The sequence below is a fragment of the Mytilus californianus genome, unplaced genomic scaffold (genome assembly GCF_021869535.1).
Source record: "Mytilus californianus isolate M0D057914Y unplaced genomic scaffold, xbMytCali1.0.p SCAF_1, whole genome shotgun sequence".
Lineage (NCBI taxonomy): Eukaryota > Metazoa > Mollusca > Bivalvia > Mytilida > Mytilidae > Mytilus > Mytilus californianus.
Genome location: NW_026262581.1, coordinates 89438042 through 89456164, shown reverse-complemented (window position 1 = coordinate 89456164; position 18123 = coordinate 89438042). Strand labels below are relative to the sequence as shown.

Sequence of the window (18123 nt, the reverse complement as noted above, 5' to 3'; positions counted from 1 at the left end):
TAGATGATCTTACTACTGGTGCCTCTAATTTCTTCCTTAATATATACACTGTCTCCAATACATTTCGACTGGATAAAAAAACTACATAGACTTGCTTTTCATACATGACTGATAAAAACTTACTAGAATGGAACAAGATGTGAACAATTGCAAGTCAAAGTATGACCTTCAACAACGAGCACAAACCATAACGAATACTAGCTATAAAAATCACGGTAAACGATTAAAAAATGAAGACCTTCGGCCTGATTTAAAATACAACTTTGAACAAAAAACAAACATGACAGATAGCAAGCATCGACAACCACTGGTTTTGGGCACTCGTCACAGGGCTTAACATGTTTGTTTGTGCTCCACACCCCACCCAACCCCTCCTCCTTTCCTCCTTCATTGGTACAGTGGTGTACCAACACAACACTTAGCACACAAAATAATAACATAAAGACACAAATTATTGAACCACGAGTACTCGCAGCTACTGAAAGCTAGTTCAAGTAATAGATAAATAGATATAGGAAGATGTGGTATGAGTGCCAATGAGACAACTCTCCATCCAAGTTACAATTTATAAAAGTAAACCATTATAGGTCAAGGTACGGCCTTCAACACGGAGCATTGGAAACCATGTTCTCTTAGATTAAAATCTCAATCGGTACACATCAAACAAATTTCGCAATACTTAAGTTTACATTTTAATTTTTGTTTTAGCAAAACTTTAAAACTGTGCAGTGAATCTTGTGCTCACAACAGTTATTGTCATAAATATGTATACATCAGACATTATAAAAGCATGTGGAAGATACTAAGTAGTATTTTACAGTTCAATTTATTGATCATAAAGGGATGGAGATTGCATGGAGCTTCACATAGGATAAGAAGAAATTGATAGTATTTTTGGCGAAAGACTTTAAACCTTCTTTGCATTAAATTTTGAAAGTTTTCTTGTTGCCGTAAATGGTAAAACCCTCAACAAAATCTCAATAATTTTTTGGAATGAATAAAGGTTTTAAATCAAATTTTCATGGACTTTGATCCACTTTTTAGCTCCCACCCTGACGAGCCATGTGAGCTGTCGGTATCCTGTTGCACCTACCGCCCGTAAACTTTCACATTTCCATCTTTTTACCCAATTCATACGTGACAGGATTATTATCCTAGTAACGGTGTTACCAATGTATCGAACATTTTAAGTTAAAAAAATTCCACAATACTATATTCATTTTGTGTGTCAATTTGTTTAGACAAAACAAAACTGCAAAAACTTCGAATACAAGAGAGTACTTTTTTTTTTAAATGTCATTATTATCTGTCGATTTCTAGATCTATGCATAGTATTTATTTCAGATGACATGGATTTCACACCCTGGTGACCCTGCTTCCCTTCATATATTCATATTTATCGTCCTTCCCTACGCCTATATCACCCTGCTCAGTCGCTCCGTAATTCTCGTATCACGGCTTTGAGACGAGAGCAGGCATTATCAGCGACGTCACAATGTCTGAGGAGAAGTTATCAGCGACGTCACAATGTGAGGAGACGTTATCAAGCTTGCTTTCGTCAAGCGTAAAACTGTCTTAAGGAGGGGGAAAAGACCAGTTATAGAACGATAAACAGATAATCGGGTTTTCTTCGTATAGATATCATAAAATATCTGCCGCTCGACACAATGTGAAGCTTTTTCTCTCGTTCGCTGCGCTCACTCGCCAAAAAGGTTCACATTGTGGCTCGCGGTTGATATTTTACGATATCAATGTGTAGAAAACCCGATAATCTATACACATATATAAATAAACAAACTAAAGGCTGCAACTGGTATTTTTTGCATTTAAAATGATTCATTGCAACAAGAATATTTGTATTGAATGGAAACTGTGTGGGTCAAAATCTTGTATTGCTGATAAATGTTGCGGGACCAAGTTTCGGCATCTGATCTGAATTTTCTGAAAAGTGCAAGGTAGATAGACATTGGCCTGTTGAATATTTTTACTCGGTAAGTTTTGCTCTAACCAAGCTAACTGCTTGAACTTTTGCGATATAAACTAAAAACTCGAATATATTTTAACAAACAGTGGTCATGTTTGTTGATGAATATTGTTTTTCCTAGATTCACTCAGGAAAATTCACTTGGTAAAATTTGGTCAAGCAATTTCAGAGAAGATTTTTTTTAATTACGGACGTCAAGTCAATAGCTCACACGGACCCTTGATACAGGTGACCTTAGAGCGAAACGGGTTGATAACCAGTTGAAATTAAACCAAGTTTTGTAAAGTTTGTATATTTGGATTGTATAAAACTGTTTTTTTATGGCTTTTAAAAGTTAAATGTAGGTGTATAATTTAAGATTTTTTGCATCTTATATACTTTTTTTATACTCAACTGGTAGTATGAAGCTACGAGATATTGTAATTTTATAACATTAAATTCAACTGAAAAAAAAACCATGCACGAAAAGATAAAATATTGATCTTAAAAAGCATTTATTTGCATCTCTCCCCCCGTCAACAGTATTTTTTTTTTGGGGGGGGTCTAAAAATCGGCAACTATCTTATCGTAAAGAGACAGACGAGTACACATTTTACGTTCAAGGCGTGTTTGAGTTGATTGTTTTTTCCTGAAAACGTATAAAATAAAAATAAAATGTTTGATATATCTGGCTTTAGATTCGATTTTTTCTTTATATTTAGGCTACATGTTAATATAATAATACTGAGAATTCACAGTACTTATCAAAAAATGAAATAAATGGATGAAGTGAAATACCTTTGTAATGAGTCATTACTACAGAGAAGGTGTGTTTGAAACACAAAAATTAAAAGCTTCGTGCTATTACAAATATTTAACTAAAAGTGTATATCTTAGTCTGGTATTTTATTTTTTCGTTCACTCATTTTTCACTCATTTTCAATCAAAATTTAGGCATATTTTATTTTTATTCAAGAAATATAGTTAAAAATAGAAAATTAGGACACATCGTTCACTTACTCCCCCTTAATTCTTTATCAAAAATCCTTGACAACAGACTTTACTTTTGGATCTTTAAAATGCATAACTTAAACAAATCTTATTTTTGTGTGTGTTATCTAGGTTATCTAGTCTTCATTTTCTGACAAATTCTAGTTTGCCCTTCCATGAAATATTTAAATATTTTTTTTAATGTTTTATTGAACTTTCGAAAATTCCCCCTGACAACCGATCAGACAATAATTTTATGTTGACCAGAGGCTTAAAGGTACAGCAAATGATGCTTAATAGCTAATAGATACATTTTTCTCTTAAAGTACAACTTTTAAATCTTACGGGAACCCCCCTTCCCCTCTTGGAAAATGTTTTTATGGTAAAATTATCAACTGCAGTAATAAAATCGTTCTTGATCATCTGCATCAAATTATTTTTTATCAACAATTTTAGAATTTCAAAACTATTCCAAGCTTAATAACTTTCACCGTGACCTCACTCTTCCTTATTCCAAAAAAAAAACCCGCAATATTATTGTCATACTTTTAGTAAACACTAAATTGTTACAAAGAAATCTGATTTTAGCTGCTGAGGACACATGATTCTTACGCGCAGAAACAAGGCTGAGATTCATTTGGTTGAATAAAAAGAAAAGTATCTACAGTATCGTAAAAATTTGTCGGAGAAACAATATCCAGGATGCTTAGGCTACACTGAATGTATTATCTAAACTCATCTAAGAAATGTTCAGACTCACCTGATAGTTTGCCGTGATCAACTTAGGTTGTGCTTGATTTTCATATGATGAAGACATAATCTTTCAATCAGTTGAATTGAGGTCTGGAGCTGGCATGGGAGTAACTGTTAGTAGTCCCTTGTTAATTTATGTATCATTGTCATTTTGCTTAGTTTCTTTAGTTACCTATTCTGATACGGACTCGGACTTCTTTTAAACTGAGTTTTACTGTGCGTATCGCTGTGTGTTTGTTTATTCTACATTGGCTAGAGGTATAGGGGGAGGGTTGAGATCTCACAAAGCATGTTTAACCCCACCGCATTTTTGCGCCTGTCCCAAGCCAGGAGCCTCTTGCCTTTGTTAGTCTTGAATGTTTTTTAATTTTAGTTCATTTATATGCTATGGAATTTAGTGTGACGTCCATTTTCATTGAAGTGGTACACATTTTATTTAGGGACCAGCTGAAGCCCGCCTCCGGGTGCGGGATTTTCTCGTTGTGTTGAAGACCCATTGGTGTCCGTTGGCTGTTTTCTGCTCTTTGGTCGGGTTGTTGTCTCTGACACATTCTCCATTTCCATTCTCAATTTTATTAGAAAAACAGTCCTTTATTCTATATTTATGCTCTCCATTTTTATGCAAAACCTTTTACATTTTGATTTTTCGGGTCATTGTTGAAGGTCGTACTGTTACGCATAGTTGTTAACACCAAGTCATTTGATTTCTGATGGAATTTTTTTCCATTGGCAAACATGCAAGATAATTTTTTTTATATGGGTATTGGATATTTTACACCGTATTTTGATGGTCATGCAAAAGGATCGTAATCCCGCAAATCGTATGCATATTTTCTTATCTCAAAGGGTCAAAAGAGGGGTTCAATTAACAGGTCAATATTTTTTTTATTTTGCTCAAATCAGATTACAGTAAATTTAAAATATTGATAACCGATAACAGCATTTTAAATCATCTTAATGAGAAAACAGTGAATTCAAAAATCAAAAAACAGTAAACAGGGGTATTTTTTTTCATAATAACAGTTCACAACAATGTCAATTTTAAGAAAACAGATAACAGCTAATTAGTCAATAACAGTTAACAGCACATATATCTTCAAAATAACAGTTAACAAAAGTTTCAAAATGCCAAAACACCTCAACAGAAAGATCTTGCACCCCCTCTCAAAAATCAAATAAAAAAAAACAGACTCAACTTGGCTCATATGAAATATCCACCAAATATATGCTAGATATATTTTCTATCAATTATACAAATTTTCTGCATCAATGATCTTGAATATTTGCTACTTTTAACTAAAATATAAAGGCACAGAACCAGGACATAGGTGCACAGAACCAGGACCGTTTTTCTAATCACCAGCACATCGTCAGGACAATTTCGTTTGGCGAATTTGCACGACTTTTTCAAATAAAAAATCGTTGTTATAATCCTCGCATGGTACTTAGGAAGTATCAGAGAAAAATTAAGCAACAGAACAGTTGTTTTATTGCCGTTCTGATACAATGTAAACAAACCCACCAGCACAGAATCAGGACCCACCAGCACCAGTCAGGACCGAATCACCAGCACAGAACGTTCTCTCGCAGGACAACCTTACCCACCGTGTTATAGATATACTAGTAGACTTGAAATTAAACTAACTTGAAAAATTAAATATGCTTCTAAAATTCAATTAGAAGACAACTCATGGAGCCAACTTTAAAATCGAAATATCTTTCCAAATTCATCATATTTTCACTTATTTAATGCGTTTTTGCTCTTATCCATACACTCTTACAATACAAAAGTTCATACTTCTGCCCCTCTTTTCTTGTTTTCCACTGTTATTGCAAGATCGTATATGGACAAGATCAAGAACACCTCCAACAAGTGAAAATGAAATGAACCAATATAATAAATTGAAATTTATAATATGATATTGAACATCGGAAATAAAAAAGGGGGTCCAATGATTTTCTCAAACGCCGGTGGTCATTTATAAACAATGCAATTTTAATTTAGACTGTAACTTTGACCTTATAAAAAAATCTTTCTGAAATCTTTCGCCTAAAAATACAACTGATGTCAGTTTGGTAATTTGCACTTTATATATATTATATATAATCTAGCCCAAAAAGATATCTGACTCCCACCAACGTCCGTTTGTTTGAGACGCGAAATATCTATTTTAGAGATAGTGCTATTTGTCCACTTTTTGATAAACGAGTCAGAAAAAAAAGAAACGATAGAAGGCAATGCAATTTCCACAGATAATGAAATTTGATACACGCTATCAAGCCAATGCCAAAGTGGTCTCATATTTTCAGAGTGTTGTTTTCTTATGAAAACCATTGATTAAAGGCAAAACACCCGATTTTATTGATTTCAAAAATTTTTGTTTCACCGAAAATAAAAAATAAAAAAACGATATTATAACTTAAAACTTGGATTATAAACAAGGACTGATTAAAACTATAAATTCCTTCGCAGATATTTGAATACTTTCTGATCTTTTTTACTTAAATATGCAAGAAGTGTGAGCAAATATTTCACTTAGAGTAGCTGGGGTGTCTAAATGTTCGACGATAGATTTTTCTTAAACTTCTGTAAACAGACTCCTGGGTCAATGTACTTTCAAATTTCAATATAAAAACTGGGGGTTACGGGTCACGGACCTTGTTTGTTTGTTCAATTACATTTAAATGAACGAAATCAGATATTTAATATAGGTTATATAGGGGAAACGTAATTTTTCCTTACTGAGGAACGATAGAATTGGTTAAAATTCAATGAGAGGATTGCTTTTCATAAATACTTCCGATATATCAAATAAAAATAGGAGACACGGGCCTTATTTTCCGAAATTTATATATACTCTGTAAATACATTTCACAACACTTAATTGAGAGTTGGTCTTTTGATTTCAAGTTCTAGATGTGTTTGTTGTATGTTGAATGATACTTGGTCAGTTCTTTTTACGTCAAAAAATATTTCTGCAACATGCCCAGAAGGAACGATCAGAAAAAGACACCAGATCTACCTTAATTATAAATACCAGCGACACCCAAGACAATAATGTAAGATAAGATAAGAAAAATTTATTTTGATTCGGCATAAGTCAAATATACAACACAAGCTCTAATGAGCTTTTGACCGAATATAAAAATATATACACAACATAAAAACAGTCTAAGATATAAACAACCTGTAATACAAAGTTGAACTTAGTCTCACACATAGCATGCAATAAAAACTTAGCAGCAAATTTAGAATAAGGTAAAGCATGGTTTACCTATTTAAAAGTTTAAAATTTAGATGTGCATCTGTAAAAATTGGTCTCTAAAAACTAATGAAAGTGTAAACAAGATGTAATCTTCGAATTGATGTGTTGATAATCGAGACCAAGGAAGCATTCTTTTCATACTTGGACATCTATTTAGTTACAGTTTTATAAAGCTGACTGAGTTATTTTCTGTTATAAAAAGTACGCATGTAGTTTGTTAAATTGTGCCTTACAAGACATTGATTGTAGGGGTAAACGGCTGGTACTCAACACTAAACCATACTGTATTAAATATAAATTCGAATTAGATCTAAATACTTTCAAGCCATTATATGAATCAAAATTTAAAAATGATTTTCAAAAACAACTTTTTGTACATGTAATTCAGGACAAAATTGAAATGAAGATGAACTACCATCTATTTGTATTATTGTCCAAAAAATTCCAAATTTATAAATGTACCTACCGTTTTTGAAGAAAAGATAAAACATAGTAAACAGTCTGAAAACTTAACAGTAGAAGAAAATGTACGTATAATGACAAACAAAAGTTTTCACGTTTAAACAAAACCATGAACATCTTATAAATGCTTTTTAAATAAGATCATATAAAAGTAATTAGTACTATAAAACAAAGATGTCTGAACATACTGTTAACATGCATTATCATAACAGTCGGATTGTATATGAAAATATGATGAAGGCTAAAAATGAAGTATACAACATTGGTAAGAATTAAACATAATTAAGCACTTGTCTTTGAAAAAAAATCACATATATATATATAGGCCTATTATACCGGCTTAATATCAAGGCATATGAAATATTTTTTTAGATACAAGTGCCTGTTATATCAGAGACATATATACACATGTATATATGAGGGGGGGGGGGGGGGGGGGGCGAGAGGGGCCCGGGGTCTTATCCCGATTTCCCGGTTTTAATATCAGAAAATCCCGAAATCCCGGACATATTTTGTTAAACATCCCGATCCCGATAAATTTGTTTCCCAATTTTAAAGTTTAAAGTTTCAATGCTTACGATTTAAACGTCTCGAGTATGATTGATGTTCAAAGTCTTTCAGCGTAACCAATCCGAATATGTATTATCAATATTACCGTGACGTCAAGCTGCATATAAGCATTTTTGTTCTCATAAATCTTCAGTAGCCAGTCAGAAAATTGGCCAAATTCCAGTTCAAGTCAATACATTAAGAAACTATATGACAAGCACTGGAATCGTTTTGTAACGGAGAGAAATTTGAATCTATTGAGTCACCATTCGAAAAACCACTGAACCAAGGATCAACCAAGTTACAGACATAAACAGAACTACAAAAGAAAGGTGGGGGGGGGGGGGGGGAAGGTTTTGTATTTATCTTACCTCCTATACATTTCTAGGAATATGATTGGTTAAAAGCGTCCGCGTGGAGACCGTGTATATTCCATATTAGGTTAGTAGGGAGGCGGGGCTTATTTCAATACACGGTTAGTAGTGGTGTTACGTCCCTTTATAAAAACAAAACGGTACTGAGAAAAAATCTTAAAGGTTTCAACAGACGAAGAAATTGATGATGAAGATTGAAATAAATTTATAAAACACATTTAAACCTAACAAGTTGTTATTGTTGGCATCTGTTTTTGTAGGATCAATGGATTCCGAAGTAGTTTCTTAATGCTAACGGTATTGAAGCTTAAGACTTGCTCATTTTGATAGGTCACTAGTTTAAATTTCACACGTGAAGATAGTCGGTAAGATAAATTCGTTACATTATAAGTTATATGGTTCGCTACTGACCCCCTACGGATCCATAGAGGGTTAGTAAAATCCATAGGGGGTGAGGCCGAAGGCCGAATCCCCTGTGGATTTTATTCACCCTCTATGGTCCGTAGGGGGTCAGTAGTGAACCGTATAACGAATTTATCGCACGCGAGACTTTTTCTGCAGCGTTTTGTAGAAAAATAAACAATGAAATACAACAACATCAATAGATGACGTCACCATTAACAGTAGACGTGACGTCATGAACCCACTATGAAATTTACTAACCCCCTACGGATCCATAGGGGGTCACCACGTGACGGCGTTAAACCAATCACAACGTAATAATTTACCCGCGGTGCGATAAAGTGTGCTAGTGACGTAGTACGGTATATATGGGGTCAGTAAATTCCATATGGGGATTCGAGCTTCGCTCTCACCCCATATGGAATTTACTGACCCCATATATACCGTATTAGGTCACTAGCACACTATATAACTAATAATATACAACTTTTATAAAAAGTCAAACGATATTTTCAAGTTGATTGAATGAATACTTATTAGTAAGAAATATGATCAAATATGTTTGCTCTTTGTTTTATATGTACTATAACAGAAAGAGATAAGTTTCTACATGTACCTATCAAATTTGATCTTTCACGGCTTTGGAGGAATGTTTTCTCGTGATCCCATTGTTGCTGTGTATTAATGGAAAAGTTTTCCACTTTTCCTTTGTCATCTTTGTATTGCCGTCCTATCTTTGTATTAACATTTCTCCCCATCCCTTTTTCACAGGCTGATTCATTAATTCCACAATAATTGATTACATATTTTTTTAAATTTGTTTAAGTCAGTGCAGCTTTCGCTGTCCTTTAGCACATTGTTTGTTTTTTTCCTTAAGAACAACAAAAGGGTTCGAATTGATATAATTTGAGAATCTTCTGTCATGATGACTTTCAAAAAAGCATCGTCTGCTACAGGAAGTTTATGTATGGAATTGGCTTGGAAAATCTTGATTCCACATTTTCTCTTCTTAAAGATGCTTATGTAACATCACAAAATCTTTCTCATTCAAAAAAAACCATCTTGATATGGCTCTATGAAGTCAATTCTTGAAATGATCCAAGACATCAATCATATATCTTTACCATTACCAAAAATTAATAGCTTCAAAGCTAATATGAAAAAAAAATTAAAATCATATTTTATAGACTTGTGGAACACTGAATTGGTAAAGCATTCAGATGGTAAACTTAGAACTTATGTTACATTTAAATCAGTTTTTGGAAGAGAAAAATATCTTTCCATTATAAGGAATTTTGAACAGAGACGAAGCTTAACAAAGCTCAGAATTTCATCACACCACTTAAGAATTGAGTCCGGAAGGTATCAGGGTACTCTCCTAAATGACAGAACTTGTACTCGTTGTAACTCCGGAGATGTGGAGGATGAATATCATTTTCTATTCCATTGTGTTAAATTTAATGATGACCGCATTCATCTATTTCAAGAGATAACTAAAAGTTGCCCCCAACTTTTTAACTGTTAACGCAAGAGATAAACTGATTAGGCTTATGAACACAGAAGATAAGTCAATTCTCACTGCTGCATGTAAATTTATTTCGAAAAATTGTTAATTATGTGGCTTTCTTGTCTGCTTCAGACACGAGGAGGACTGTGTAAATAACACAGCTCCTTGAGTACCCGCCCCTTGGTGTCTGTTGCAGTAGGGAAACCTACACTATTCTCAATACCTATTACTGCAGTATACTTTATTTGCTGTGAATACACATGAACTTTTTTTTCGCATTTGTGTTTGTTTTTCTGCATCAGATACGAGGAGGATTGTTAGAGCTTTTAAGCTCACAATCCTAGAGCATCGTCCCTTGGTGTCTGTTGCAGCTTGAAACAATAATTTATATTTATATTTATACATTTCCAGCAAAATATTTTAAAATCAAGTGAGAAAAAAAAGTTTGCCACATCTCTGGAGTAGCAACTCTTAAATACTTTTTATTTAACATATAATACCTGTATGACTTTATTTCAATAGTTGAAGTTTATTATATGAATGTCATGTAAAATACTGTATGTTGTATCAATTTTATATGTTATGTGTATATGCCCCCCTGGGGACCTAATTTGGAAAATAAAACTTATCTTATCTTATCTATCTTATATGTAATTAAATCAAAATCGTTTAACGGTATAATTGAGGACCTGATCCGAGCTCAAAGCTTATCTCTAAACTTACTGTTACATGTACTCTGATCTGGATCTACTCTGTTTCTATAGATGCGATTCTGATTGAAGTATAATGAAAATGGCACTTTTATCTGTCCAAGGTACAGTTTTTTGTCAATCCCATTATATTTCAACATACGAATACGAATACGAATACGAAAGTTTTATTTTGATTCGGTTCACATATAACAATACAAACATAAGCTCTTAAGAGCTTTTTACCGAATATAAGGTAACACAAACACAACATTAAAACACACAACATGCAGACAGGATATATAACAGCACAGTCATATCGAAATACATGCAAAGCACTTTTAAAATACATATCTAAAGCCAAAGCTGAAGCACAACTTAAAATTAAGCACAACTAAAATTAAGCACAAATAAAATATAGCACACATGCAAAAATTTAAGGCATAATAACATGTTAGAGCAACTTCTAAAATATGACAAAGCTTATCTACAAGCAGAACAACAACATTTTGAACCATTCCAAGACTGTATAAGGCTCTTAAATTGACAAAAACTGTTTTCAGTCCTGAAATGGTCAGGAAGGCTGTTCCACAGAGTAGTAGCTGCAAATTTAAAACTTTTCTTACCAAACTGTGTAGTGGTATATCCAGTATATTACTATATCTGAAAGAATATTTACAATCTTTTACATTTAATAAATCATGTAAACAGACAGGTGCTAATTTATTGACTATATTAAAAGTTTCAATTGCCATAGATCTTTGTCTTTTAATATGCAGTGAAGGCATCTTAGCCTTTTCAAGCAACTGTTGATATGAGCTTGAATGGTCTTCGTACACAAACCTTAGTGCTCTTTCTTGCACTTTTCTATTTTTTTTTACTTTTTTCTCGGTACAAAAATGCCATGCCAAAGGGCAGAAATTGAAGTTTGACAAAATAAATGTATGGAAAATAGTAAGCTTACTTAGCTTGTTCAGATAAGCTCCCAAACGTTTCAAAATATTTAGTTGCTGAGATGCCTTCCTGCATATTTTACCAATATGAATATCAAAATTTAGCTGATAATCTATGTCAATGCCAAGTAATTTGACAGTTGACTCACACGAAAGATCAGCACTTTGGATACGTATAGATGGATTTTTGTTATATGTCTTTTTCCCAACTGCTAAGACCTGAAATTTGTCGGGGTTTGCCTGCATTTTATTTATTTTGAACTACTCAATAAGTTTGAGTGATTCAGATTCCAAAGTAGAAATCAAAACATCATAATCAGGACTACAGTAAGATAAAGTATTGTCATCTGCATAATTATACAAAGTTCCATTTTTTATAAATAAGAATATATCATTGATAAAAACATTGAATAGAAGGGGGCCCAGGATAGAACCCTGGGGAACCCCCTTATGAATGTCAGCCCAACTGCTAAGAATACTATTTATTTTAATTTGTTGTTTCCTGTTTGTCAAATAAGATTTAAGTAGTGAAATAGAATGAACAGAGACACCATATGCTGATAATTTATCAAGCAGAATTTCATGTGGTAGGCAATCAAAAGCCTTTGAAAGGTCCATTAAAACAGCAGCTATATACTGGTTTTTATCTAATGCTGCACGCCAATCTTCTAGCAGTCGTAACAGTGAGGTCTGACACCCATGGCCACGTCTAAAAGCACACAGATAGGGATGAAAAATAATTTCAAAAAAATCACCAAGTTGAATTTCAAAAACCTTTTCATTAATTTTAGAAAAAATTGGTAGAACGCTGACAGGCCTATAATTGGCTTTGTCAAGTTGGTTGTTTTTCTTGTGCAGTGGTGTTACTTGAGCCTGCTTGAGTTTATCAGGAAAAACTCCAGTTTCTACAGATAGATTTATAAGTGTTGTTAACTGTGGCACAATTATCGGTTTACAATGTTTCACTACTTTTGCTGGTATGCCATCTACTCCAGTAGCTTTTTTAATGTTAAGTTTGTTAATAATTTTTGCTACTTTTTCTGTTGTTGTTTTCTGAAAATCAAATTTTGTGTTAGTGCAGTTTTGATCTTTTATTTGCAAGATACTGGCATGAGTTGGTGGGTCGTATATCACGTCACTACCAATCTTGTCTGCAACTGTCGAAAAAAATGTGTTAAAGTGTTCTGAAACATCTTTGGTGTTGTTTATGATTTTGCTGTTTTCACATAAAACAATTTTTTGTTCCCCTGAGTGGCATTTTTTTGAGAAAAACGGCTTTATAGTTGTCCAAAAGTTACTGTTTTTTGCCCAACCTGAACAACGTTCTAAAAAATAATTTTTCATGGATACTTTTTTAAGTTTTGTAACAAGGTTTCGCTGTTTTCTATATTTTTCCCATGTTTTTGAATCTTTATGCTTTGTAAATTGTGTGTACAGCATGTGTTTGCGATATACAGCTTTTCTAAGTTCACTATTCATGCACGATAATGGTTGTTTTCTTGGTTGTCTTGTTTTGATCGGTGCATGTTTGTTTAGAATATTTGTGAATGTATCTTCAAATTCATTGTATGCCTGGTTTAACTGTTCAGAATTTGTGACATTTTCTGTAAGTGGCATTTTTATTTGGTTTAGATCTGTGTTAAATTTATCTATATCAAAATTTCTATAACTTCTGTATGATATTTTTTGCTGTTTTGGGGCATGAACTTTGCCCTTGATTGTAACTGATATAAGATTATGACAATCACTAATACCTGTAGATAAAAAGTGGGTGTTAAAACACATATTTTCCTTCACGGTTTGTGAGTATAACATCAAGAAGTGAGGGTTTAGACCCTTTCATAAAACAAGTTGGTTTTGATATTAATTGTGACAAGTTGAAGATATCACATATGTCATTCATAGATTGACATTTTTTACTATTTAACATGTCAAAATTTAGATCACCAAGTAATAAAATATTATCATAGTTAATTATACACTTGTCTATATTTTTTGTAAAGTTATCTGAAAAGTTGTTGTCAGGTACTGATGGGGGTTTATAAATACCCATCATCAGCCATTTGGTGTTATTTAAGTGAACCTCTAAACTAATGTTCTCTAAACTATCAGATTCTTTGTCAGCTCTACGACTAGATGGAAAGTCTAAAAATCCCGATTTCCCGTGGCTAAAAACGTGGCTTTCCCGTATCCCGATGTTTTTCTATCCCGAATTCCCGATCTTTAAACAAGGCAATCCCGATTTCCCGTTGCTAAATTCGGCCGATCCCGGCGTCCCGAAAATGTCTCCCCCCCCCCCCCCCCCCCCCCCTGTTTTAAGTTTAAGCTGTTTCTTTTTTTGATTCATTTTTGAGTTTGAAAAAAAATGAATTTGTAGTTTTTTTTTTATTTAACGTCTTTTATTGTCAAAAAAGCTCTCGAGATTCGACAAATACTGAGCTATCAGTTAGTTATCTGAATTTTCGGAAACTATCCCCGAGTCCGTTATGGATTTTCTTTATTTCTTCACAAAAATGATGACGTAAACACAACACATGAACCAAAGCTCTGAAAAATCATGCCTACAAATGCAACAAAAAGACTGTATACACAAACACCGGACCCGACCAATGAAGTAATGAAAAGAGCTGTTAAATATGACAAAATTGTTCTTACCCCATTTGATTTGACTCCATATGGCAGTGATTTGCCATTTTAGAAAGAAATTAATTGGACCGATAAAAAAAGTTGACCGGTATTTGAATTTCATTCGTCCTGGAGAGCTGTTCATTTGCAGTTTTGTCAATAAAAATAAACAGATTTATAGGACGAACGAAATTACCGGATTTTACTCGGTAGAAGGATATTTTGTCAACATTTACTGGGCTCTGTTTGGCCACATAACACGTTCTCCCAAAGAGTTTTTTCACCCTCACTTTTTATATAAATACATCTTTATTGTTAAATGATATTTGATTTTATGTACTCTTGTATTTATTATGCCCCTTATTATGGTGTCACTTTTACAGTTCTCTAGTTATGTCTCTTTATAACATTATACAGTTCTGCCAACTTTTAATAATGCAAATGCGTGAGATTTGACCAAAATCGTAAAGATCAAAGAGAAAAAACAATAGATCAAAGGAAAATGCCGCCAAATAAGCAAGAAAATGCGTGATTTATATGCAAGCAGGGGCATCATCTGTGTCCCATGGACACATTCTCCATTTATTTTATTCATGTAAACAGGTAAGGGACAACCCAACCAATGGGGAACTTTTCCCCAAATGAGTGACAATCCCTCATTTGAGTTATTTTGTTATCTGGAGATTTACCAAATAAGAAAGGCACTATTGGAAAATCCCTCAGGAAACACCATCCTTAACAGTGCTCCAGCTAGAAATCAAAAGGGGCAGGGTGCCAGTGGAGGGCAGGGCACTTTTTTATGAAAGGAAAAGGCACTGCTCATTTCTTTTGTCTACGTTTCTGTGTGTATCACGAGTTCACATTCTTTTTTTTACTGTATATGTTGTTAATAAAGATGCATAAGTTGTTGTTTTGATTATTTATTCTATAAAATTTGCATTAGAAAATGTAATTCATACGACATGTTCATAAAACATGTCAATACACATTCATGCATCACATCACTATAAACCAATAGAGGCAAATTAACTTACTATTCTCCCACCCCCTCCCCCTTTTCCAAAAAAAAACAACATAAACTAAACATCTCATAGTTTAGCATACATGTGACAGAGTTGTCTTATTTCAAAATTTTCAGCTAGAGTTTGGCCCTCAAAACTTTTTTTCATTATTTGTGTTAAGGAATTATTTAGTAAAGCTTCATCAAGTTGATGTCATGATAGTTTAACTTCACACTACCCATTTATGTAGGATTGCAGCTTAACATCATCATAATAATTGAAGTTTTAAATTTCTTAATTGGCAATGTATAGAACATGGATTGCTAAAAGTATGATTATCAAAAATAAATTGCAATATATTTTTTTTGGTATGTTCAAAGACAGTTAATATCCTTAAGGTAACATTCTTATATAATTTTGTATTCAATTGGTAATTTATTCCTATTTTTAATACTAGATAATATTTTAGGAGCACAAATGTGTAATAAGCTAAAACAGGGGAAGTAACTCCAAAATTAATTTCTAACACTTTTACTGTTTGCTTGTCGCTCACAAGTTGAGATGGATGGCGTTTCTGTGAAGGCATAGTTGTATTTTGATGACTAAAATTCTATTCTAAAGTCATGAAAGTCTTCATTTATACACTCTTCTTGGAGATTGAAAATGCCGACCCAAGCTAAAAACACTCACTGACACATTCATCAAATTTATGACAAAAAGGTACATTGTCTTAATTAAATTACCTATAGGTATTAACACCTTTGAAGTCTTATCCACTGTAATTGATTGTAATGACATGATTAACCTGGGGGCAATCACCTGGTGTCATATATGTAATTTAACTTTGTGATAAGAAATCAATGAAACAAAAGGCAATTTTACCAAAACGGCACAAGGGTTTTTGGGAAAAAAGTGTCAGGGCAGAAGGGCGTGGATGAAGGCACCCAGGGCGCGGCTGAGGGCACCCAGGGCGCGACGCCCTTCTATTTTGGGCTAATGAGACCACTGCTTAATAAGGATTACTGTAGGTGTTTTTTTTAGTCTTTAGAAGTGTCAACTTGACACTATAATCTCTCTGTACTTTCGATCACTCTGGTAATTTTATGTCACTATTGTATAAAACTCATAAGTACATTTGTATTTATGATGTGGCACTGCAGAGAAAAATAAATAAATAAATAAATAAATAATTAAATAATTAATTAAAAAAAAAAAAAAAAAAGGGAATAAATAATTAACCCTTATAAAACCTTAACTATCTATTTTGTGAATCTTCCAGTATCTTTAATAAAGACCCCTAACAAATGTTGAATATCTTCTATGTGATGTTTGTAATTTTCATTTTCTGTTGTTGCTAATAATACTTCTGATTCAAGTGTTAGTTTTGATGTTATGAAGTAGAGTGCAGAGCGGAGTTTCTCTCTAGCCTCCTCATAATTTTCACAATACAGTAGATAATGGTCAACTGTTTCTATTTGTCCACAGCTGCATTTGTCGATGAGTGCTGGGCATATCATTGATTTGTAAGAGTTTAAATTACAATATCCTGTTCTAAAACTAGTAGTTATCCAATATATTTCAGTTGAAGGTTTGTCTTTTGGAATTGTATTTTTTACATTTTGTTGAAAGGAATAATATCTTCTTCCTTTATCACTGGTGTCCCATCGGTTTTGCCATTTTAACATTACACTGTCTTTTGCTCCTTTTTGTATATCTTGTTTTGTAAATATTGGAATGCTTTGTATTTTTTCTGCCTCTTTTGCTGCTTTTTTAGCTAGTTGGTCTGCTAGTTCATTACCTTGTATATCAGCGTGTCCAGGGGTCCATTCAATGGAAACAATGATTCCTTCAGATTTTAGTGCCAATATACCGATTTTAATATCATGAATAGTTTTGCCGTAATTATCTGATTTCCAATTTAAAGTTAAAATTCCAATTGCTGATTGGTTGTCTGAGAAAATTTTGATGGATTCAGTGTTTTTTCTGTTGTTTGGAATTATAAGAAAATCTATTACCAGCTTGATAGCTACTAATTCCCCTAATAAAATAGATCCTCTATTGGAAACTGGCTGTGTTAACTCCACATGTTCTGTGCTGTTTGATATTAAAATAGCTGCCCCAGCCCCGCATGGACCTGGGTTTCCTTTGCAGGAGCCATCAGTGAAAGCTAATGTTGTATTCTTTTTTAGTTGATGTATTTTTTCCAAAATAATAGTCTTTCCCTGAAATGCTTGTTCCTCTGATCTAGACTTTGAACTTCCGAGATTTTTCCAATACTCTGGTGGTGATTTTGAGGCTGCTAACCCTCGGAATTCAAATTGAGACTCTATACAATCAGAATCAATCTCTGTTGACCTCTTCATATCTTCAGACTGTAATACCATTCTTCCAATTGGTGAGATTATTTTTTCATGTTCATTTATATTTTTCCAATCTTCAAAAATTTGTTTAATAGGGATAGTGATTTTATATGATTTTATTTTTGCAATTTGTCTTATACCGGCTTCTTCTCTTTTGAGGTCCAGTGGAAGTATTCCTGCTACTACTTCTAAGGCTTCTATACTAGCTGTAGTTGGTAGGTTGAGACAT

At 33.4% G+C, this 18123-nt stretch overlaps 1 protein-coding gene and 1 long non-coding RNA gene across 2 annotated transcripts in view; both read left to right on the top strand.

Moving 5' to 3' along the window:
• LOC127710157 (uncharacterized) overlaps positions 1-18123 on the top strand; it is a 460084-nt gene that overhangs the window by 29343 nt on the left and 412618 nt on the right. The window lies entirely within an intron of this gene.
• Positions 14422-18123, top strand: part of LOC127709815 (actin-related protein 8-like) — a 31992-nt gene continuing 28290 nt past the window's right edge. The window contains exon 1 of the mRNA XM_052215474.1: positions 14422-14522. Coding sequence (XP_052071434.1) covers positions 14466-14522 — 57 coding nt within the window. The 5' untranslated portion in view covers positions 14422-14465. The remainder of the gene's footprint in view (positions 14523-18123) is intronic.